General features: G+C 36.7%; 1 protein-coding gene and 1 pseudogene across 1 annotated transcript; both read left to right on the top strand.

Annotated features, from left to right (window-relative positions):
• Positions 1-1789: 1789 nt before the first annotated feature.
• Positions 1790-25460, top strand: LOC139854578 (cellulose synthase-like protein D1). The gene is made up of 8 exons (XM_071843877.1): positions 1790-1927; positions 16074-16146; positions 20367-20619; positions 21176-21605; positions 22074-22439; positions 22763-23138; positions 23399-23822; positions 24190-25460. Exons 1-8 carry the CDS (start codon positions 1790-1792, stop codon positions 25124-25126), a joined length of 2997 nt encoding a protein of 998 aa, XP_071699978.1. The 3' UTR covers positions 25127-25460.
• On the top strand, positions 17737-19647 carry LOC139852402 (F-box/kelch-repeat protein At3g23880-like; annotated as a pseudogene).
• Positions 25461-26024: the final 564 nt, after the last annotated feature.

Genomic DNA, 26024 nt, shown 5'->3' with positions numbered 1-26024 from the left:
AGAGCGGTTAGAGGACTCACATACAGAGCCTTGGCCACTGACCGCGCGTCATTTCAGTTTGTATAGAGGTCGTAGCAGCTGAACGAAGTCAGCCTTTGTTTCGATCTCTATTCTTGATTGAAAACTTACTTTACTTTTTACGTACGATAATGATGATGATGACACTTAAGACTTAACTTATGTACTTTTAAACCCTTTGGGATGATTTACTGACTTAGTAACTTTTGACTTAGGTTGAGGACCTTTCGGACCGACTTACTTGCTTACTTACCTCGTATCGACTTTTACCGCACATTCACTGTGAGTTATAGCTCCCTTTTCCTTTAACTATTTTTGGGACTGAGAATACATGCGCTTTTTATGTTTTACTTACTAGGCACGAGTATTAAACCTTATATATGTGTAGGTGATATAACGGCATAAATTTTCCCCTTAGCTCGGTAACGTTTAGTCATTGGTTTATGAACTGGTGAACGCGAATCTTAGATATGGATCCATAGGGTTTGACATCCCCACTCGGGCTAGTCGCGCTAGCATTTAACGGGTGTTTAATACTTCCCCTGTTTTAATGCACTCGCCAAGTGTAATTTTAGGGGGTGATATTTACGTTAAGTTAGTTACCAAGTGCCCACGGTTAAGCATATACTTTTCATACTGTTTTGAATTCGAAATCTCGTGGCCTACATTATACTGTTGATTACAATTAAACTATAGCTCACCAACATTCGTGTTGACATTTTAAAGCATGTTATTTTTCAGGTGCTTAGACGTATATTGTTTCCGCTGTATTAGTCTCGCTGTTATAGACTTGCTGTGTTAGACTCCCGCTGCTCTGTTTAGAGATGTCTCAAACATGGAACCTTACTTTGCATTCACAACTTATGTTACATTTGAAAAATGGCTTTGTAATGACCTTTGTGTCACGTACTTATATTAATGCTTTATATTCATAGAAGCATGCTATCTTTTGTAAAACATTATCTTCTCATGAACGCAAACTTGTTTTAAAACAGCATATAGTGTTTTAACCTTGTAATGGACCTGTTGTTGATGATCCGTACACGTTGATTTTGTACGGAGCGTCACATTTGGTATCAGAGCAATGGTTGTAGGGAATTATGTTGCATTAGTGTGTCTTGACCGAGTCGAGTATGATTCACTAAGAGGACTAATCTGCAACTTGCTTGTTTACTTGCTCCTGCGGAACTGTTGCATGCTACTGCTTACTTCTACTGGTATGTGAACTTGCTATATACTATTGTTTATTCTCGTTATTGCATGCTACTATATACTCTTGATTGCATGTTACTTTTGTTTGATACTGTTACGATTGCCATGATATGTACTGCTAGGATGCTGTAGTGCCTGATTACGTGCTTGCTATATGTCTTACTGACATGGAAAAAGTTATTTTTTTCCTTGTTCAGATGTCGGACATTCCGCCTATTATCATTGATTTGGAGAGTGACTCAGATTCATCTGCTACTTCGCCTACTATTGTTGCTGACTCACAGATCCCGTCACCGCTACCCTCCGATGACTCTGCAATTCGTCTTCTGGAGATAGTGGACTCATGCTTGACCTAATGGACATCTTAGACGGAGATGAGGATCCCGCGGAGATTCCATCTCCACCCAGCCCTAGACTCCCGGGGCCATAGCACCATTCCGGTGGTACTGTGATCCCTGGGGGAGACGGAGATGGTACCTTCCGTAACGAGCATGGACATTGGGCCAGACACACCGCTGACGGACGTGTCGTACGGATTACACCTGACAGATATCGACTCATGACCACCGGACAGACACATCCACCCGTACATGACGTACCTGCACCACCTTTGGATGATTCAGATAGCTCGTCATCGGATGAGACTAGCAATGAGGATCCCGAGGAGGATTCTGAGGAGGACTCCGAGGAGGAGCCCGTACAGCCACCTTTACCCCGCTGAAGAAGCGGTACCGCTTCGATGGTACTGTTATTCCAGGGGTTAATGGAGGTAAGCCGTTCGTGAACGCACATGGACAGTTGGTTAGGGTCACCGCCCGTAAGCGGGTTGTGCCGTATCCTACTGATCCATTCATGCGTAAGGTCGCTCGTTATGCGCCATCTACTTCTGGTGCACCATCTGCACCATCTGCACCACCGACACCACCTGCACCATCTGCACCACCTGCACCACCTGCCCCGCCAGCATCTCCCACCATAGAGGAGCTGACGAGGGAAGTGCGTACCCTCCGTGCTCGGGTAACTGAGCTCGATGACCAGATGACCCACCTGATGGACATCAGTTTTCCACCATCACCATAGGGCTATTGTATTAGATTCCGTTATGTAATCCCGTTAGTAGTTTCATGTTTTATTCAAGTATTGTACGAACCTTATGAAGTTGTATGCAAAATTTCTTATTAATGAATGGAATTACTGTTGTTTGAATTATTGTACGGAGTTCTATTTAAGTTATTACATGATGGTTTTTGTACTATCTACAACTGGTTTGCCATGCTTAGTTAACATGTATTGTGTTGTTTCCATGTTGATTACCTTATACTACAACATTATGAATTATTGAATAATGGATTTTGACTTAAGTCAAAATTTTTGTTTGGAAGATCAAAGGAAAACAGAAGAGTTCCAAGGGAAACGCCCACAACAGCACAGATTGAGGAGATGATAGCTGCTCGAGTAGCCACAGCTATGGCGGATGCCAACCCCCAAGCACCACCGGCTAACCAGAATGTTCAGAACGGGTGCACTTATAAGGAATTCCAGAGCTGTAATCCCCAGAATTTTAGTGGTACATAAGGACCAGTTGGGCTGACAAGATGGTTTGAAAAGTTGGAATCTGTGTTCCATGTAAGTAACTGCTCCGAAGTGAACAAAACTAAGTACGCCTCCTGCACGATGTAGGATGGCACTTTAACGTGGTGGAACACACTCGCCAGGCTCAGGGAATTGACGAGGCTTATGCTACACCATGGGAGGAATTTAAGAGGGCTATGATCGAGGAGTACTTCCCCAGAATCGAAATTCAGAAGATGGAAGCAGAGTTTTGGGAACTGAAGGTTGTAGGAACTAACCTTGATAGCTATAACCGAAGGTACTTGGAGTTAGCTTTGATGTACCCCACGATGGTTACTCCTGAATTTAAGCGAATGGAACGGTATTTGTGGGGACTTCCCAAGACCATTCAGGGAAATGTCACCTCTTCGAAACCAGCAAATGTCCCGAAAGCTATGCGCATGGCGCACATCCTGATGAATCAAATTACCCATCAAGAGCCAGAAAATGTGAAATCGGAATTGGGAACTAGTAATGAGAAACGTAAGTGGGATGGAAACAAGGGAAAAGTCTTTGATCAAAACCCAGCTAAGAGGTATGAGAATTTCAAGGGAAACAACGACTGGAGGAACCCTTTAACGACCCGTCAAAGTACACTTGACGACCATCGTTATCTTGGTCCCACAGCTTGATCATAACTCTATATGAATTTAATAAATAACCTTGCATTCTTTATTTAAAAATGATTTCCTATAAAGGAAACCTATCAAAATATGTAAGTTTAGAAAAACTATACATTATTACTTAACCAAAAGTTGACCAAAACAAAGTCAACAGCATCCACTATTAAATGTATTAAAATAGAATGCAAGTTATTGTTTAACAAAAGCTGCCATCATAAATATGCAGACTCTCTAAGCACAGCGGAAGCAATCAATCATGAACCTGAGAATAAAACATGCGAGTAACTGTCAACAAAAAATGTTGAGTGAATTATAGGTTTAATATTGCAAACAATATTTAACTTAAACCGTTAAAATTTATGTTTGAAAACATAAAAACTCCTTTTTGGACCACAAAATTATATGCTAGAAAACATATAAAAACATTATTCCATTTACCGTGAACCACCTGGTAACCACTTAACCATTTATTTACCCTTGCCAAACACAATAAATAATATACACCGAACAAGTGTATCTACAACAAATTACGAAGTACTAAACATTCCTATTATAAATTGCTAGCGCGACTAGCTCAAAATGGGGTTGCAAACCCGATAGATCTATCCATAGGATTCGCGTTCACCAGTAGAAACCAGTGATTACAGTTACCAGACTAGGGAATATTTTTCTTCAACTCACAATGAATAATTTAAACCAACTTCCACTTGTGTCCAAAATATAAATAAATTGCATGTATTCTCATCCCAAAAGATTTAAAATAGAAAAATGAGACTATAACTCACCTTAATAGCAAACGAAGTAACCACACAAATATGCGAACAGCAAATGAAGTAAAGTGATCAGGAATGATCACAACGCCGACCTATAAATAAAGAAGGTCGATATAAATAACTAACTTAGGTCAAGTCTTAGTATGATAGCTATTGTACATGTTGCAAGTAGTCATACAACAATACTCAACATGCATCGGTTTGATCGGAACAGCGTACGGACACACACTTTCTATTTTAAGAAAGTTTCTATTTTTAGCAAGTTTCCATTTTTGAAAAGTTTATATTTTTGGAAAGTTTCTATTTTTGGAAAGTTTCTATTTTAGGAAAGTTTCTAATTTTGGAAAGTTTCTATTTTTGGAAAGTTTCTCTTTTAGGAAAGTTTCTATTTTTGGAAAGTTTCTATTTTTAGAAAGTTTCCAAATTTAGAAAGTTATCAAAAGTCAACTGAAAGTCAACCGGAAGTCAACTCAAAAGTCAACCTCGGTCAAACATAGTCAACATTAATTTTAAAAGTATAAGTTATAATAATAATAATATAAGTTGTAATGTTAATTAAAGTTAAATATGTATAATTATGTCATAACATAAGTTTAATTAAATTAAAATGAATTATTAAAGTTAACATAAGTTTAAATGATATAATTAATATAACATAAATATTTAATTAATTAATTAAATATTAGTCATATTATAAGTATTATTAATTAATAATAAATTTTAAATCATACCATAAGTATTATTAATTAATAATGAATTATTAATCATATCATAAGTTTCTAATTATAATTATTAAATCATAAGTATTTAATAATTAAATTATAATTAAATAATAACTAAGCCTTATAATAATTAAATAATTAATTAATCTTTATTATAAGTCTTATAATAATAATCTTATAATATAAGTTTAATACTTATCATAAGTATTTTCCATTAATAATAAAAGTATTATTAATCATAAGTTTAATTAAAATGTTAATTAAATCATAAGTAATAATTAAATGATATAATAAATATATATCATAAGTCTTAAATTATAAAAATTACTTTTTATATCATAAGTAATTAAATTATAATGAAATTCATTATTTATATCATAAGTTTAATAATTAATCACAAGTTTTAAATCAAAAGTTCATCGGGTCGTATCTTGAGCCCCGTGGGTCGGTTTTCGGCGAGCCTTACATATATCTCCGCCTAATCAAACCACCCGACACTTTGGTACACTCAAAAACACACTAAGAACAGCCTACAAGTCATGGTGATCAGCCAAGACATCACTTGAAACTTTAATTCAATCAAAATCGTGTTTTAGACGCAACGGGTGATTCGTGGCTCGGATTTAGATGACCCGAACATGAAAGTCCGTCCCATCATTGATCCTAACACACTAACACACCCTAAAGTCACCAAATATGGTCACAAAGTCTTACCAAACCTGATTCATACCAATATCACATTTCAATCTTAACAAAATACCACTTTGATCATATCTAGGGCTCCGGGAATCGAAACGACATGAATTCGGAGTCTAAAATTAATGTCTTGATGAAAGGAACTCATCTAGATACTTTATTTTAACTTTTATAACAGTCACAATATCAGAAATACACGAAATAGCTGCTGTCCCAATTTTATCAAACCGAAAACATGTGTTTATGAGTAATTCTATGCATACAAACACCATTACAACAACAAGTAATCATCATACTATTAAAATATAATCAAAATACAGAAAAATAAAGAAAAATTAAAAATCTAGGGTTAGGGTTTATACCCTAATCAAGAATCAAATGATGTAGTCGCGTAGTGTACGAAGAGATGAATCCGATTATACTAAAAGCCCTTGAGAGATGATGAAGAATCCATGCTATGATGATGTTGGCTGATTATGATGATGAAGATGGAGGTTTGGGTCATTCATGGAGAGGAGAGAAATAAAAAAATAAGGTGCTAGGTTAAAATGAGAAGTATTGTTCTTTTTTGTTCAACAAAACACCAAGTTTCCAAGATTGACACATCACCCCCCTCCCCTTCAAAATTTTGGCTGAATATTGACTAGGGTGGGACCCTTGTGGCCCAAATTTGATAAATGTTCAATAGCTTGTGGCTCGAATGTCCGAACGAAGCCCGAAACGCGAAAACACCGCTACGCGATTGATTTTTCGGAGAGATAACAAATACGCGACGAATAAAATATATAAACACTATATATAATCATATGAGATTAAAATATCATATTTAAAATAATTTGGATTTAAAAATCTCAAAAGTTTGACCGTTGGTTTGAAAACCGAAAAGATTCGCCGGATAGAAATCCACGACACGTAGAAACGTACAACTTAAAATATGAATACAAATATTCATATGACACATAATAATTAATATATTATTACAAAAATAATAATATATATCATAGAAATGACGTGGCACGAATAACAGTTAACGGTCGTTAAATAATTAACGGTAAAAGATAACGGAAAGAGTAGGGTCGTTACAAACCCTAACCCGAACCCTAGCTCGAACCCTAACTATAAAGGTAGCCTTATGCAGTGCAAGAGATGCTATAAGCATCATACTAGATACTGCAACGTGGTGTGTGAAAAGTGTAAGAGGACTAGACACATCGGCAAAGACTATAAGATCAACACCTCAGCTGTGAGAACAAATTCGAATGGGCCGAAGAAGTGCTTTGAATGCGGCCAGCAGGGTCACTTCAAGAATGAATGTCCGAACAAGAAGAAGGATGGCGGGCCAGCACGTGGAAGAGTCTTCAACATAAACGCCAAAGATGCCCGTGAAGATCCTGACTTGGTCACAGGTACATTCACTATTAATAAACTATTAGCTTCTGTCTTGTTTGATACTGGTATCGATAGGAGTTATGTAGATAGACACTTTTGCTCTAAGATAGATTGGTCGTTAGTACCTTTGGAGGAGAATATGCTTGTTGAGGTAGCCAATGGTAAACTTGAGAAAGTTGACCAAATTAGCCGAGGAGGTATTATAAACTTAGCTGGAGTGGAATTTGAGATTGATTTGATACCCATTAAGTTGGAAAGCTTTGATGTGATAGTTAGCATGGACTGGTTATCCAAAGTAAAAGCAGAAGTCATCTGTGGAGAAAAGATTATTCGTATACCTCGTGAAGACGGTGCGCCATTGATTGTATACGGGGAGAGATGTAGCCCAAAGCTGAACCTTATTAGTTGCATGAAGGACAAAAGGTTATGAAAAAGGGGCGTTTTGCTGTTCTGACGCACGTAAAGAAGTTGGAAACGGAGGAGAAAAGCGTAGATGATGTACGAATTGTGAACGAATTTCCCAATGTCTTTCCAGAAGAACTGCCAGGATTACCCCCACCAAGATCAGTGGAGTTTCAGATTGATCTAGTACCAGGAGCCGCACCCGTAGCTCGCGCACCTTATCGACTCACACCTTCTGAAATGCAAGAGTTTCAGAGTCAACTGTAAGAATTGTTAGACCGTGGATTTATCCAACCAAGTTCATCGCCTTGGGGCTTACCTGTTTTGTTTGTAAAGAAGAAGGACGGATCTTTCCGTATGTGTATCGACTGCCGCGAACTCAACAAGTTGACAATTAAGAACCGATATCCCCTTCCCAAGATTGATGGTCTTTTCGATCAGCTGCAAGGATCCAGCGTTTACTCCAAGATTGATTTAAAATCAGGTTACCACCAGTTGAGGGTGAAGGAGAGCGATCTACTTAAGACTGCGTTCCGAACTCTCTATGGTCATTATGAGTTTCTTGTGATGCCATTCGGTTTAACTAACGCACCTGCCGTATCTATGGATCTCATGAATCGTGTATGCAGGCCATACCTGGACAAATTCGTTATCATCTTCATAGATGATATCTTGATCTATTCCAAAAGTGAAAAGGAACATGAGCAACATCTTTGACTCGTGCTTGAACTCTTAAGACAAGAGCAACTCTATGCCAAATTCTCCAAGTGTGAATTTGGGTTAAAGGAAGTTCAATTTCTTGGGCATATTGTAAGCGATTAGGGTATCAAGGTTGACCCCGCAAAGATCGAAGCCATCAGCAAGTGGAAAACTCCCACTACTCCTACTCATATTTGCCAATTTTTAGGCCTCGCTGGTTATTATCGTAGGTTCATTGAAGGTTTCTCTCTGATTGCACGCCCATTAACCGCATTGACTCACAAGGGAAAGAAGTTCATTTCGGTCGCCGAGCAAGAATCGGCATTCTAAACCCTGAAGCAGAAGGTAACCACCGCACCTATCTTATCCCTTCCCGGCAGTGATGACTTTGTTGTGTATTGCGACACCTCAAAACATGGTTTTGGTTGTGTATTGATGCAACAAACAAAGGTTATTGCCTACGCCTCTCGATAACTGAAGATTCACGAGCGAAACTACACGACTCACGATCTCGAACTTGGTGTCGTTGTCTTTGAGCTCAAATTGTATAGACAATATCTTTACGGAACCAAGAGTACCATCTTCACCGAACACAAAAGCCTCCAACACATTTTTGATCAGAAACAACTGAACATGAGACAACGACGGTGGATCGAAACATTGAACGACTATGATTGTGAACTACGTTATCATCTCGAAAAGGCAAATGTTGTAGCCGATGCCTTGAGCTGAAAAGAGAGAATGGTACCTCTTCATGTCCGAGCCTTGAACATCACCATTCACACGAATCTCAATAGCCAGATCCGCATAGCTCAAGATGAGGCTCTCAAGTATGAGAATATTTCTCATGAGCACTTGAACATTCTCGTCTCTCAATTCGAAGTCAAGGAGACTGGACTCCGATATTTGGCCGGAAGGATTTGGGTGCCTAGTTATGGGGATTTACGAAGCCTTATTCTAGACGAAGCCCACAAGTCAAGATATTCGATTCATCCAGGAGCCGGTAAGATGTACCACGATCTCAAGGAACAGTATTGGTGGCCAAATCTTAAGAAAGATGTTGCTACTTATGTTGGGAAGTGTTTGACTTGTTCGAAGGTTAAGGCAGAACATCAAAGGCCATCTAGGTTACTTCAGCAACCAGAAATCCCGCAATGGAAGTAGGAAAGGATAACGATGGACTTCATTACAAAACTACCAAAGACGGTGGGCAGATATAATACCATCTGGGTTATTATTGACCGTCTTACCAAATCTACTCACTTCCTAGCCATGAAGGAAACTGATACGATGGACAAACTTGTGCAATTATACATAAAGGAAACTGTATCTCGTCATGGTGTGCCCTTATAGATTATTTCAGACCGAGATGCCCGCTTCGCCTCTAGATTTTGGTGTTCCTTGCAAGAAGCCTTGGGAACACGTCTCGACATGAGTACCGCATATCACCCGCAGATCGACGGACAAAGCGAACACACAATTCAAACCCTGGAGGAAATGTTGCGTGCTTGTGTTATTGATTTTGGAAAAGCTTGGGAAAAGCATTTGCCGCTAGTCGAATTTTCTCACAACAATAGTTATCATTCGAGTATTAATGTCGCACCTTTTGAAGCATTGTATGACCGCAAATGCCGTTCTCCTATTTGTTGGGCCGAAGTAGGCGAGAAGCAAATCACCGGACCCGAGCTAATCCATGAAACAACCAAGAAGATTGTCCAAATTCAAGCGAGGCTCAAGACGGCCCGTGATCGTCAAAAGAGCTATGCCGACCATAAACGTAAGGATTTTGAATTCCAAGTGGGTGACCGTGTGATGTTGAAAGTCACACCTTGGAAAGGTGTAATCCGTTTCAAAAAGTGTGGAAAGTTAAATTCGCGATAAATTGGTCCTTTTGAAATCTTGGAACGTATTGGACCCGTTGCTTACCGTTTGGATCTTCCAACTCAATTGAGCTTCGTTCATCCTACCTTCCATGTATCGAATCTGAAGAAGTGTCTTGCTGAACCAGTACTTGTCATACCACTAGAGGAGCTTACGATTGATGACAAACTCCACTTCGTGGAATAACCTGTTGAAATCATGGACCGTGAGGTTAAGACTTTAAAACACAACAAGATTCCAATTTTCCGAGTCCGTTGGAATGCTAAGCGAGGACCTGAGTTTACTTGGGAACGAGAGGATCAAATGATGCAGAAGTATCCTCACCTTTTCCCAACTCCACCATCTACCTCAGCTTAAATTTCGGGATGAAATTTTCTTTAACAGGTGGGTAATGTAACGACTCGACTTTTTCGACTTATAATTATATTTATTACTTTCACAAAACTGCGTATTTGTGCGTACTAATTTAGATGATATTTTGGGATCATTGATTATGTTAATTACTTTCATTAATATCTACAATGTGTTTTTAAGTACTTAGTTACTTAACATGATCCTTGATTGCATTTATGATCGTTAGTGTCACTTATCGTTTAAAACGAGCTACGTACTTGGTACACGTTAAACTTTTGTCATAATTGGAATATTATGACTACGTAAACTTAATTATTATTTATTTATGACAATTACTTGGCTTAATGGCTTATTTAATTACGCTTAGTATTTACTAATGCACACTAGTTACCTTAATGGACGTTTACCTTAATGGACTTCCATGGCCCAACCTACTCAAGTAATGGACTTAATTAGTGGACTAATTAATGGACTAGTTAGCCCATGAAACATAAGACAAATCCCATTAAGATATAAGACAAGGATTAAGCATGCTTATGTACTGTACTTACATGTTTTTAACCTTATGTCACATGCCACCCAACATGTACCTACACCACCATGTACCACTACCCATGAAAAGCAAATGGTCCCCCCTCCCTTGCTCCCCAAACCGTCAGCCTACACCAACCATCTCCACCATTCCTTTTTTTAAAACTTCACTTCATTCTCTCATTTCATTTCACAAAAACACACATAACATTTCTCTAGTTTTTCTCTCTAACTTTTCTCTCTCTAAATTACTTGAAGAACTTGAAGGTTTAAACTCTATTTCTTTCCTTCTTTTGCTCCTAAAACCGTAAATCATCATCATTTTCATTATTCTTGGATTTTGGTTTTTATAACTTGAATCCTTATGTTATCTTGCAATCTTTAATCACTTGTATGATAAAGAAGCACGAACAAGGATCAAAGCTTTGTAGCTTTTGGTTCTACATTGTCATAAACCGACCTTAACCATAAGGACGAATACAATAACATATGATTTCATCGCGAGGTATTGACCTCTATATGCGACATTCTTCAAAAACTGCATTCGTTTTTACAATACAAATCATAGCTTTTATTACAAATACAAGGTTTAAACAACTTAATAATGATTATCGTTTAGCGATAATCTTAGACTTACAAACTTTACATGTGATAATAACAATACGACCTTCAACATATTTTACATTACAAATCCTCCGATATGCAGTTTTATTTTTGACACAAATATGCATACTCAAGATCTTGCTTAAATTCAACATGTTGCAGCGGAAGCTTTTAGTTATCACCTGAGAATAAACATGCTTAAAACGTCAACATAAAGTTGGTGAGATATAGGTTTAATGCCGGCAGCGTTATAAATATAGACCACAAGATTTCATATATAAACGTTTTAATAAAAATATTCTAAGTTGTTGAGCACTTGATAACCATACTTAACATTTAATCAACGTCGCATATTCCCTTTATTATGAAATCTTACTACACCGTACCAAGTGTAGTCACCGAAACGAAGTACTGTGCAACCGTTGAATACTGGTCGTCCAGTCCGGTTGGGGTTGTCAGGCCCGATAGATCTATCAACAGGATTCGCGTTTACAATACCTCATGTAAATAATAGTTACCAAGTTACAGGGAAGTATGCCAGTGGTACAACTCAATGTAGAATATATATTTTTAATCACTTGTGTCCATAACGTAAATCATAAAATGCATGTATTCTCATCCCGAAATATTTAGAGTTTAAAAGTGGGACTATATACTCACTTTTGCCTTGAAGGTAATAAACACGACTTGGTCTCCGATTGATATCACAAACCTAACCATATATATAATATATCAACATATTTTCTTTTCAAGTAATCGTTACATATATATATATATATACTTTTAATACTTTTAATATTTTCTTAGTCCGTAGTTAGCAGTCCGATGTTAGTGGTCCACAATTAGTTGCTTAAATAAAATAAATAAAGACCCCATCGTATTCGTATTGATCAGAATTAATCTCGACCCATGGTACCATGTTGTCAAGTGACGTGTTGCGTACATAAAGTACCGTGTTGTCAAATGACGTGTTGCGTACAATCATGAGGTCTTATGATTAATCTTCTCGTGTTGTTTACGGGTGGTCCTGAAATATATAAAATCAAATCATAAGTAAATATATATTAAATATTATGTTAATTAGCCAAAATATGATTAATCCGATTTTGTCATAATATGATATATTACAGGTCTTGAAGTGTTTTTAAAAATCAAATTAGAGGGATCTATTTAGTTTGCGAACAAGTTTGAAATCACTCAAACTATGTTCTTGTTGTTAAAATTTTACAACACAAAATAAGATAGCTATATAAATATGAATCGAATAAGGTTATGAATAAGGTTACTACCTCAAGCTACTTGGACAAAGCTACTGGAAAAGGTAAGAAAAATCTTGGAATCAAAAGAGTGGTGGAGTGGGATTGAAAGATTGGAAGTAATCTCCTTGAAATCGGATGACTATATTGATAGGTTCTTGAGTAGGTAAATGAAGAGAGATTAGGGAGTGAATTAACTTGAAAGAAAATTGGAAATGAAATTGTATGTGTGTATGCAAAATAGCATGATTATGGAATGGATATATAGGAGATTTAGTTTGTTTTCTTGCACAAAAGTCACACATGAGGTTAAATGGCTGGTTCCCACATGTAACATCATGTCTAGTGGCTGATCATTGAAGTTTATTGTTGGTATCTACCAATAGTAAATACGTATAGGAGCTGGGTATGATACGGTTACATATACCCTAGATATGCTTGTAGAAATTTTGAGGAATCGGAACGAGAATTCAAATATGGACGGGTTTATAACTGTAAAAGAGGCTCAAAACTGGGCTTTTATTTTTGGGTCAAACCGGGCCAAAATAAAATTTTAAGACATTTTTAATAAAGCAATGTTAGCCAAAAAAAAAAATTCCCAAGCTGACCTGGCAGCTCGACCCCAGCCAGGGGCTCTGCCCCTTGGACCCCGCCAGGGGTTGCCACCCCTTGGACCCCACTTCTCGGGGGCGCTGCCCCCGAACCCCCGTCATAATCAAGATAAGTTCAAACAAGTGTGCACTCCACACTTCCCCAAACTTGATCGATATTTATCAAGATTATTTTGGTTACAAATTAATCCCATTACACTTAAATCATATTGGTGACATAGATCACCAACACATTATAAATTGTAAGTATATATGTCAAAGAACGTTACATATAGTTATCGTTTTGAAAACTTAAGTTAGTGGTCTCAAAGTATACTTATAACTTATTGTTGTTAGTTCACAATGAAATGTTAAACCATCCTTAAATCATGTTAAATATGTATAGATATGTACATCTACATAATCGTATAATTATCGTGTGTTATATAGTTCGTGATATCATCGGTCAAATTGGACGGTCAAACGTTGTGTGAAACTCTTTTCAAAAACATAAGTCTCAACAGTTTGGATTGCTTATCATGTTGGTAAGGTTTATTTTATGTAAATATTAATCTCATAAGTATAAAACGATCGGAAAAATCCGGGTCGTTACATACATGAAACTTGTAATGATCTAAGGTATAAATTACTTTAAGATCCTTTTTATGTTCAAGTATTGGAACTTTCATTTTATGAAGATTCAAGCTTGTAACTTGATATCTCTTTATGTAACGAATCCAAGCTTGAACTTGTTCATCTTTAACTTTAAATTTATCAATTATGCTTATGAAATTCGATTTATATATGTTCTTGGTCAAAGATTTACTTGTTAACTTTGATCTCATGAATCTTGTAACCAAAGTCTAACTTTTAATGTTCAAGAACAAGAAAGTTTAAGCTTCCTAGTTTATAACTTTCACTCATCTAAAGTTGATCTAAGTTATGTAACTTATGGTCATCTAACTTGTTAAAACAAGAGTTCATTGATTTGTGTTCATTTTACATTACAAGATCTAAGTTTCATAACTTATGGTTGTGTAAAAGTTGAAAGTCTAAGTGTTATGACTTAGGGTTTCACCAAGAACATAAGATCTAGACTTTTTAGTCTAAGGTATTTCATACTTAGCTAATATCTAAGTTCTATAACTTAAGGTCTTGCGTATTTAGTTTGATTCAAAGTTTATAGCATAATAAAAATTGTACTTGTGTTGAAACTAAGAAATTGATGTAACCTTGGTTCATCACCTTGCTCAAACTCTCACATGAGTTGTATTTTATTTCTTAGTCTTGACTTTGTGTGTTGATGGTTAAACCATGGTTAAAGTGATGCTAAAACATCAAGAGTTTTACACTTGAGGCTTATACGCATCAAGGATGAGAACCGTGATGAGCATCAAACACCAAGAAACCCACCGGAGCACTTGTTTTCTGTTTTCAGGGTCTGATCAGACTCCTCGGCTTCTGGAAAAGTTGATTTCCAGATAGTTCAGTTTGAGTAGATGACTTTTCTTTTAAGACTCGCCTAAATCTGAAATACGTTTTAGGATTTATGGCCTCCCGAAAGTCACTAGTCACTACGCCTTTGTAACGACGTGCTGAAAATTCTGACCTACTTGCTCTTGAACCGTCGCCACGGTCAAACGACATCGAGTTAGGTTCTGAAAATTGGAGAGCGGTTAGAGGACTCACATACGGAGCCTTGGCCACTGACCGCATTTCAGTTTGTATAGAGGCCGTAGCAGCTGAACGAATTCAGCCTTTGTTTTGATCTCTATTCTTGATTGAAAACTTACTTTACTTTTTACGTACGATAATGATGATGATGACACTTAAGACTTAACTTATGTACTTTTAAACCCTTTGGGACGATTTACTGACTTAGTAACTTTTGACTTAGGTTGAGGACCTTTCGGACCGACTTACTTGCTTACTTACCTCGTATCGACTTTTACCGCACATTCACTGTGAGTTATAGCTCCCTTTTTCTTTAACTATTTTTGGGACTGAGAATACATGCGCTTTTTATGTTTTACTTACTAGACACGAGTACTTAAACCTTATATATGTGTAGGTGATATAACGGCATAAATTTTTCCCTTAGCTCGGTAACGTTTAGTCATTGGTTTATGAACTGGTGAACGCGAATCTTAGATATGGATCCATAGGGTTTGACATCCCCACTCGGGCTAGTCGCGCTAGCATTTAACGGGTGTTTAATACTTCCCCTGTATTAACGCACTCGCCAAGTGTACTTTTAGGGGGTGATATTTACGTTAAGTTAGTTACCAAGTGCCCACGGTTAAGCATATACTTTTCATACTATTTGAATACGAAATCTCGTGGCCTACATTACATTGTTGATTACAATTAAACTATAGCTCACCAACATTCGTGTTGACATTTTAAAGCATGTTATTTCTCAGGTGCTTAGACGTATATTGCTTCCGCTGTATTAGTCTCGCTGTTATAGACTTGCTGTGTTAGACTCCCGCTGCTCTGTTTAGAGATGTCTCAAATATGGAACCTTACTTTGCATTCACAACTTATGTTACATTTGAAAAATGGCTTTGTAATGATATTTGTGTCACGTACTTATATTAATACTTTCTATTCGTAGAAGCACGCTATCTTTTGTAAAACGTTATCTTCTCATGAACGCAAACTTGTTTTAAAACATCATATAGTGTTGTAACCTTGTAATGGACCTGTTGTTGATGATCCGTACACGTTGATTTTGCACGTGGCGTCACACCTGTCCATTCCACTTCCGTCAGTCGCCCAAGCGATGAGAGTTGGGGTAACATTAAGAAAAAAAATTATTAAAAAAAATTACAACGGGTAGCCGTTACTTTTTTTTATTAATAGCGTGTTAATTCCTACGGAGTGTGATAGATTTGTATTCTAATGGATACTCAAGTGTTACTGATCCAAAAAGGACATGCTTCACAAAGAAACAACCTCAGCTCGTAAAGACGTTGAGATGGCATTTAGAATTTTGCAAGGTCGTTGGGGTATTTTAAGACAACCTGCTAGGGCATATAGCGTAAACGCAATCAAAAGAATTATGTATGCTTGCATCATTTTGCACAAACATGATAATTGAAGACAATGGTTATAGCATCGCTGAAAATAAATCTTACTCCTTCCGTCCCAGATTAATTGTCCCCAGACAAAAAAACACACGGTTTAAGAAATATCATTATCACACTGTACTTTTTCTATACTTTTTTCTAACATTACAGTTTTACCCCCAATCAATTAATTAGAAAGCCCTCTAACTTTTGTAATTCAATTAATTCATTAGGGACAATATTGTAAACTTCGTTAAATTTACTTTCCATTTTTGAAAGTGGACAATTAATTTGAGACAGCCCGAAAAGGAATACTGGATAATTAATCTGGGACGGAGGGAGTACTACGTGCCGATCAACAATATACACGGATCGACTTGGTACGAAAGGTGTGATGTATATCTTTAGAAGACAAAAGAGCTGCGTGACAAACATGAGCGTGAGTATCTTCGACCTACTCTAGTTGAGCATCTTTGACATAATCGTGAGATAGTTTAGGAATTGTGTTGTTTTTTATTTTAGGATGTGTAATATTTTTTTATTTATTTTAGAACTTGTAATTTATAATTATTTAATGAAAGTTATTTTAATTGCAATATATTTTTTATGATTATAAGTATTAAATAAAATAATTAAAATAATAATAAAAATAAAAACTGACGCACCTTAAGTGACATAGGTCATCACTTCCTATTTTTTCTGATTCAGCAAGTCACAAGTGACATGCCAAGTGATCTGAGTCACCACTCACAGTACTCTTATACTTGATCTGTAAATTTTGCATACGTATTCTATAAAACTATTATAAAATCATCCTTTTTTGGAAGAAAAAAAAAAAAAAAAAACTGAAATGTAATATATTATAATTTCTCACGAAATAAAAAACTGCTATGTAATATATAAAATCATACTCCCTCCGTCTCATTCCAATAGTCCACAGACAAAAAACACGCAGTTTTAGGAAATCCCACTAACTTCATTTTTTCACCAATGAAATATCATCTCTCTCCAGATACACCAATGAAATATCTTCTTTCCTTTCTATTTATGGAAGTGCACTATCAGAATGGAACAGCCCAAAATGAAATACTGCCCTATTGGAATGAGACGGAGGTAGTACCTACTCAAATTTTTTTTTTAATTAATTGCATCAAACAATAGATGTTGGTTATGGTCATGTAAGAAAAATGGATGACCAAGTATCTAATAAGCGTACAATCTTGTAAACATAAAGGGAGTAAAATGTAAATCATATGGTTAAATAAAATTCTCCTTATATTTTCCCCGAAATCAATCATCAAAAAACCCTAAAATGACACTCGAAGACGAACATCATCATCATCAACTACAACAAAAAAGAATCAAAACAGCCCAATCATCGGAATCATCCCCAAAAACTCAATCTATTTCTACACTTCTGGCAGAACTCATCGTCGAAATTCTAACAAGACTTCCGGTTGAATCGCTGTTACGATGTAAGTCTGTTTGCAAATTATGGTGTTCTTTAATTTCCGATCCTCATTTCATCAAATCACATCTTAAATTATCAAGTAACTGCAATAATCACGCTAATCATAGACTAATTATCAGCACTGTGCCTAAAATAAACTTTAAGACTTGTAACCTTTACAATCTGTTGTATGATAAATCCATCGATGCAATAGAGCTCGTTTATCCATTAAAACACCCTAGTAAATCGGTTTGGATAGTCGGTTCTTGTAACGGATTGTTATGTATACTTGTTGAAAACGATACATTGTTCATTTGGAACCCTAGTACCAGAAGATCGAATAGGTTGCCAAAATGCGTTTCTAAATTGATGCCCCGTTGGTATGGTTTTGGGTATGATCCATTGACTGATGATTATAAAATTGTTGCAATTTCGTGTCTGTATAAAACAGAACATGATACTGAAGTGAGGATATATTCACTGAAAACAGAAAATGGAAGAAACTTGGTGACCTTCCTCATGGGATTTTATTCTATGATGATGGGAAGTTTTTAGACGGAGCAATTCATTGGCGAGATTTCAGTTCATCGTATTCATGGACTATAGTTTCAGTTAGTTTAGGGAACGAGTCTTATGGTGAAGTTCAGCAACCTGTGTATGATGAAGGGGATAAGCATTTGACGTTGGGTGTTGTGGGAGAAAAGTTGTGTGTGGTTTGTGATTATCTTAAGAAATGTGCAGATGTATGGGTGATGAAGGTTTACGGTGAGAAAGATTCTTGGACTAAATTGGTTTCTGTTCCGTATCTGTCTGACCCCGTTGGTTATCAGTATTCTGTTCCTTTGTGTGTTTCAAATGATGGAAGAGGTGTGTTACAATTTGGGTTGAAATTGTTAGTGTATGATTCAAAGAATAGTTTGCTCTTGGAGATTCAAAACTTTGATAAATGTCTTGAAACATATACTTATGTTGAGAGTTTGGTTTCACCCGATTCATCCATCAGGCCTTGGAGATGACTATGTTGATGTAAGTTAAGGTAAGCTTTGTTTCTCCTATAAAATTGTTTTTCCTTTTGTTTTAACATACAACACAACAACAAAACCCAATACCACATGAGTGGTGTATGGGGGAGGTGAGATGTAGACAATCCTTCCCCTATCCGAGAATAAAGACAAGTCATTTCTCCACCCAGAGTGAAACACTCTCAAAAGTAGAGAAAGTCATCCCTCTCTCTATTCGACGGATAAAGAGATTGCTTCCGAAAGGACCTCCGGCCTTTAAGTAGGAAAAAGTTGTTCTTATTATGAGAAGTCAAATATTGAAGTGTTGAACATCTTTTCTGTTCGTTAACTAGATGCTTGTAACTTTAACTAGGTAAATACTAGTCTATAGCTCTTTTTGTGTTTATTATGAATCTAAGTATCAAATATATTTTACAGATACGTGAAATCAAAGTAGGCGTTAAAGTAGCGGCATTTCTTTTGGTAACAACTAGGTGGGGCGTTTCCCAGACTACAGGAGCTGCATCTTTTCTGTTCGCTAGATGGTTTTTTTTCTTTCAGTAACAAGCTTGACTTATATGTTTGTGCATTTCTGGATGGTGTTTTTAGTTTTGTTTTGAGAAATATTGTATGCAAATTATGTTAGTATATATTAATTTGTAAGGCACTCCACACCACGGCCACAATCATTTTCAACTTTTTACTAATATCAAATGGATATTCGTAACAATAGTGGTTATCTATGGTCTGTTCTTCGTTCTTGCTATGGACTACTACAATATTGCTTAACCTTTCTTGGAATAATGTATCTATTCGGTTCTGTGTCAATGATGAACTTGGTATGTTGATTTTGTTAGTTTATGACTAATTCGTTGGTTATCATGTGTGATGACTCTTAAAAGGTGCATAACATTAAGGTGAATAATCAGTAGTAACATTGTGATCATTTGTTTTAAACAAGATGGTTACAATCAGTAACAAGATAACAACCAACATTTATCAGTATATAAAAAACATAATATTAAGAAAACTGTAACATTTCACGCATATTTAGCACATTAAAAATTTGACATCCTATATTTGCTCAAACCTAAAAATTTGACATCTATCACGAGTTTTTAAAATTTCCAATTATAGGGCAAAGCTAGAGGTGAGGCTGATAATAAGGATTCAATGATGGCTGTAAATAAAGGACTTGTTGACCCAATAATATCTTTCTTTTTCTTTTTTTTTTCTTTTGTTTTCTCAACATTTTTTTTCCTGATATTAATCATCATCCTGAATCCTTTCATAGGATTTTCAGATTATAAGTCTTACTAATAGATGTTTGTTAATAGATAAGATAAATAGATTTAGTGAAAAGTATATGCATATTGATTTACATTTGCATATATAAATGAATGGGTAGACTCCGTCGGGATCTAATGATCTTTCACCTAAAGGGACAAAAAAGATCACCCGGACCTCTAACGGCCATGATGATGAATTGGATCGCCAGGTGTCATTAATGTCAGCAAACAGTAACTCAATGTTATTAAAAAGCCAGCCTTCAGACTTCGATCACCAACGTTGGTTGTTTGAAAGCAAAGGCAAGTATGGTATCGGAAACGCTTGTTGGCAGGATGACGATAAACTCAAGACTAAATCTGGAAGAACTTTTGCCGATTTTATGGACAAACCTTGGAAACCTCTTACCCGAAAGACTTCTATTCCGGCTAGTGTTCTTAGCCCTTACAGGTGCTTATATGCTTATTACAACATTTGGGTAACAAATGAAACCTTATGAATTTTAATAAGGGTCAAAACGACCCGTCAGATTTATGATCCAGTATTTGCACACTGAACTTGGTTTTCGAGGTTTTTCTTGTAAATATTTGGGTTGAGTGTCTAAAAGTTTATAAATTTGACCCATATTGTATGTATTCAATTTCAGAAGTTTATATTACGTGTATCAAACTTTCAATTGTTACTGTGTTACGTGTAACACCGTTGTATGAAAAACAAATGTTTACCTCGTGAAGAAGTCATAGAACATACAATACCAGTAACGAAAATATTGATACATAAAACAGAAATTTTTCAAGTTGGCAAACATAATTTAGAACTATTGCAAAGTTTAAAACTTTTTCAGATACTAAACCCAGAATTTTTGTTCTAGTCGAAAATTTTGACCCATTTCATATGAAGCTAAGCAATTTCAAGTTACCAAACGATCCAAATTTAAAATATGGGTTATAATGCATTGCATATGCAACTCGATTTAAAAAGGTTGTTAACATTTGTTCATAAACAGGGTACTAGTGGTAATCAGGTTAATTACGCAGTTCTTCTTTCTATCATGGAGATTACAGAACCCGAATTTCGATGCAATGTGGTTATGGACTATATCCGTCGCATGTGAAATGTGGTTTGCCTTCTCTTGGTTGTTAGATCAGTTACCGAAGTTAAACCCTATAAACCGAGCAACCGACTTGGTAGCTCTCAAAGATAAGTTTGAGAGCAAGTCTAAAATGAACCCAACGGGCCGATCTGATCTACCTGGAGTAGACGTATTCATCTCGACCGCTGATCCTGATAAAGAACCGCCTCTAGTTACAGCTAACACCATTTTGTCCATCCTTGCGGTTGAATATCCGATCGAGAAGATTGCCATTTACATCTCGGATGATGGTGGGGCCATCTTGACATTCGAAGCAATGGCTGAAGCCGTCAATTTCGGTCATGTATGTGAAAAACAACCAACTTATTATAAGAGGTGGCAGTTTCAACTCATTTACTACTTAAACGGGTCAGTTTAGGTTTGTCTTATCTCAAACGGGTCGAAGCTAACCCAAAGTCTTAATCTTGAATGCATAATATTTTATTATAGTACAAAACTTAATGGGTCGGTTTTGGTTTGTCTTATCTCAAACGGGTCAACGCTTACCCAAAGTCATGATCTTTAATGCATTATCATGCTATTATAGTACAAAACTTAATGGGTCGGTTTTAGTTTGTCTTATGTCAAACGGGTCGAACCTAACCCAGAGTCTTAATCTTGCATAATCATGTTATTATAGTACCATCTCAACGGTAATTAACGCATTGATTTGGGTCATTAAGTGACACTTTTATCTTGCCACCTCTATCAGTAATCTATGTTTTAGGAGAAAATAATGAAAAATATGTTTAACAGAGTAGTCAAAATGCAGCTTTGGGTACCCTTTTGTCGGAAGCATAACATTGAACCAAGGAACCCAGACAGTTATTTCACACAGAAAACTGACCCAACTAAAAACAAGAAGCGGCCTGATTTTGTGAAGGATCATCGATGGATCAAAAGAGAGTATGACGAGTTCAAAGTCAGGATCAACGGTCTTCCTGATGTGATACGAAAACGTTGTGAAAAGTACAACCGTTTGGAAGGAAAAAAGGAGAAGAATCCCGATAGTTTATCTTCCTCGGAGCCCGATCAAGTCACGAAAGCAACTTGGATGGCAGATGGTACTCACTGGCCCGGTACATGGTTGAACCCAAATGCCGATCACAAAAAGGGTGATCATGCCGGAATTATACAGGTAACTGCAAAGTTACATTATTCAAAGGGTGATGACTCGTACACTATCAAAATTATCCGTACAACACTAAACATGCATTATAATGTTGTACAGCAGTACCGTATAACCTTCTAAAGCAGTTTTAGTGGTACACGGATAAATTTTGGTGGTGTACAAATTTGGTGGTGTACGGATCACTGCTCTTTTTCTAAACATCAATGATTTTGTTTGGCCTGCCAAAAATTGGTTACATAAAATAGTAATTAGGTCTCAATTCCCATAAAGATTATGCAATTTAGAAGTTTTGAAAAATCTCGAAATTGATTATCTGTCTTTCTATATAGTTGATGAGCAAGGCACCAGAAAACGATCCTGTAATGGGAATCGACGATGAAAAGAAACTAAATTTCTCAGATGTTGATGTCCGACTACCTATGTTTGTGTACGTCTCACGTGAGAAACGTCCTGGTTATGACCATGAGAAGAAGGCTGGAGCCATGAACTCGTTGGTTAGAGCATCGGCTATACTTTCCAATGGACCGTTCATTCTTAACTTAGATTGTGATCATTACATAAATAATTCCATGGCTATAAGGGAAGGTATGTGCTTCATGATGGATCGAGGTGGTGATCGTGTTTGCTTCATTCAGTTTCCACAACGTTTCGAAGGCATCGATCCGTCTGATAGATATGCCAACCACAACACCGTCTTTTTCGATGGTGAAGTCTTTTTCTTCCTTTCAATAGATCATGAAAAATCTTTGCATTTTATCTAATTAGGATTTTGCTAACGACACCTCTATGCGTCAACACTCTTAAAACACTTGTAAAGCACTTGTATATATCAGCTAGTTATTAATTTTATGGTGGCGGTTACGTGATTGTACAAGTGTTTTATACGTCTTAATGACATCGGTAGTCGTTAGCAAAATCCATTTAATAATAATAAAATTAAAATATGTGTTTTTTGACACGAATAGGAAATATGAGAGCGTTGGATGGTCTACAAGGTCCGGTGTATGTAGGAACGGGCTGCATGTTCAGACGCTATGCACTTTACGGGTTTAGTCCACCTCGAGCAATCGAGTACAGTGGAATCGTTGGACAGAAAAAGAAAGCGGCAGCAACCCTCTCTGCTAGTGACTCGTTACGGGCGGTGAGTGCTAAAGACGATGACTTTGAAACCGCACCTAAAAACGAAGACCATCCCGATTTAACCCTCCCTAAAAAGTTCGGGAATTCATCGTTGTTTGTTGAATCGATAGAAGTAGCTGAGTATCAAGGGCGGCCTCTTGCAGACCATGTGTCCGTAAAAAACGGCCGCCCTCCAGGTGCACTACTTGAACCGCGTCCTCCGCTTGATGCACCAACCGTAGCTGAGGCTATTGCTGTTATATCTTGCTGGTAAATGCTCTACCTCAATTAGCATACATATGCTGACTTTTGACCAAAAATGTTGACTTTGCCCAAACCTGTTGACTTTTCACCAAATATGTTGACTTTAGCAAAAATGTTACTTTTGACCAAAAATATTGGCTTTTTATAATTATAAAAAATGTTTACTTTTGACCAGAAATGTTGACTGTTGACCAAAAATGTTGACTTTTCACCAAATATGTTGACTTTTGACAAAAAATGATGACTTTTGAACAATAAAAAGTTGACTTTTGACCAAAAAAGATGACTTTTGAACAAAAATGTTGACTGTTGACCCAAAATGTTGACTACTGACCACTGACATGTCAGCTAAACGTTTACATTGTGCAAACAGGTATGAAGAGAATACCGAATGGGGAGAGAGGATCGGATGGATTTACGGGTCGGTAACAGAGGATGTGGTAACGGGTTACAGAATGCACAACCGTGGCTGGCGATCAATATACTGTATCACAAAGCGTGACGCATTTCGTGGTACAGCACCAATAAACTTGACAGACCGTTTGCACCAAGTGCTTCGGTGGGCCACGGGTTCAGTCGAGATTTTCTTTTCAAAAAACAACGCGTTTTTAGCAAGTTCGCGTCTCAAGTTCCTACAACGCATAGCATACTTAAATGTCGGTTTATACCCGTTCACGTCGATATTTCTTGTAGCCTACTTATTCCTCCCAGCACTCTGCATGTTCACTGGACAATTCATTGTACCAAACATAGACGCAACGTTTTTAACGTATCTACTCGTTATGACTGTCACACTTTGTTTGATATCGCTCCTTGAGGTTAAATGGTCGGGTATAGCGCTTGAAGAATGGTGGAGAAACGAGCAGTTTTGGGCCATTGGTGGGTCCAGTGCGCACCTTGCAGCTGTCATCCAAGGGCTGTTAAAGGTGACAGCTGGCATTGAAATCTCGTTCACGTTGACTTCCAAATCAGCAAGCGAAGATGAAGATGACATATATGCTGATCTGTACGTTGTTAAATGGACGAGTTTATTTGTAATGCCGCTTACTATTTGCATAACGAACATTGTAGCAGTGATTATGGGGACTGCTAGGACTCTTTTTAGTGTGATTCCGCAGTGGAATAAGCTTGTCGGTGGTGCATTTTTTAGCTTCTGGGTTTTGGCCCATATGTACCCGTTTATGAAAGGGTTGATGGGTCGAAAAGGAAAAGTGACAACTATTATTTATGTTTGGGCTGGGGTGCTTTCGATTACTGTATCTTTGCTTTGGATTACTATAAGCCCACCAGATGACACTGCGAAAATTTAGGAGCTTTTTGGGCGGGTCATTTGTACAACTATTAATTGCAAGTATGAGGTCCATAAAAGTTCAGTTCTTGAAATATTCTGATGACCGCATTCAGTCTTTGATGATCTCTGTGACAAAGTGTTGATGTGATGCTGATGTGGCAGTTCAACAACATTGATGTGATCGGTCTATGGCATTAGGAAGCCTTTGTTGTAAAGAAAGATAACAATGACTACAGTTGCTTGTAAGAAATGAATCTACATTTAGGAGCAAATTTTTAATTTAATTTTTAATTACTAGAAATAAGAAGGGCATAAAGTATAAGTTATTAGCTGTAACTGGTAAAAAATAGTAACATATTGTAAAATAATTGTACATTTTTAGTTGGATTTGAAAGACGTGTGTTTGTTTGTCAAGATTATAGAGGACATGTAGACATATATGTTTCTCTGATATGATATAATTGTGTAGCAAGATGTTTGAACCCTGTGTACTTTACATTTAGTAGCACATGCCATCTTACTTTTAGCTTTGGTACAGAAAAAATAATTGCTTCCGTGGATTAAATGATGATTCAATCAATGAAAACTTTACATTATAGGTGAAATGTTTATTACTAGGTTATACATTTTAAATTACCTTTTTAACTTTAATAATAATACTAATACTAATAAATAATAGCGTGCACTGCCTACTAACTTTTAAGCTATTATATTGTTTGTTTTTATTTTTCAGTTCTTTAATGTTTTGTACAGTAAAAAAATTCCTAAATTATCAAGGCACATCAAGCATATTTATACCCCATATTTATCACTTAGGCAATAAGTTTAAGTCTACTAACATCTTTCACATGAGAGTTTTATACTAATAATTAACTTTTATTTTAACATATTAATTATTATTGTTAAATTGTTAGTAA

Source organism: Rutidosis leptorrhynchoides, chromosome 6 (genome assembly GCF_046630445.1).
Source record: "Rutidosis leptorrhynchoides isolate AG116_Rl617_1_P2 chromosome 6, CSIRO_AGI_Rlap_v1, whole genome shotgun sequence".
Classification (NCBI taxonomy): domain Eukaryota; kingdom Viridiplantae; phylum Streptophyta; class Magnoliopsida; order Asterales; family Asteraceae; genus Rutidosis; species Rutidosis leptorrhynchoides.
Note: the sequence above shows the minus strand (reverse complement) of the source record. Positions and strands in the feature narration are given on the sequence as shown.

What these genes read in the sequence shown, in the direction of transcription:
- LOC139854578 (XM_071843877.1), top strand. Translation starts at nt 1,790, where the DNA reads ATGACCACCGGACAGACACATCCACCCGTACATGACGTACCTGCACCA. An exon ending in AAGCCGTCAATTTCGGTCAT is followed by an intron (nt 21,606 to 22,073) that starts GTATGTGAAAAA and finishes GTCAAAATGCAG; the next exon opens with CTTTGGGTACCCTTTTGTCG. An exon ending in ATTGCTGTTATATCTTGCTG is followed by an intron (nt 23,823 to 24,189) that starts GTAAATGCTCTA and finishes TTGTGCAAACAG; the next exon opens with GTATGAAGAGAATACCGAAT.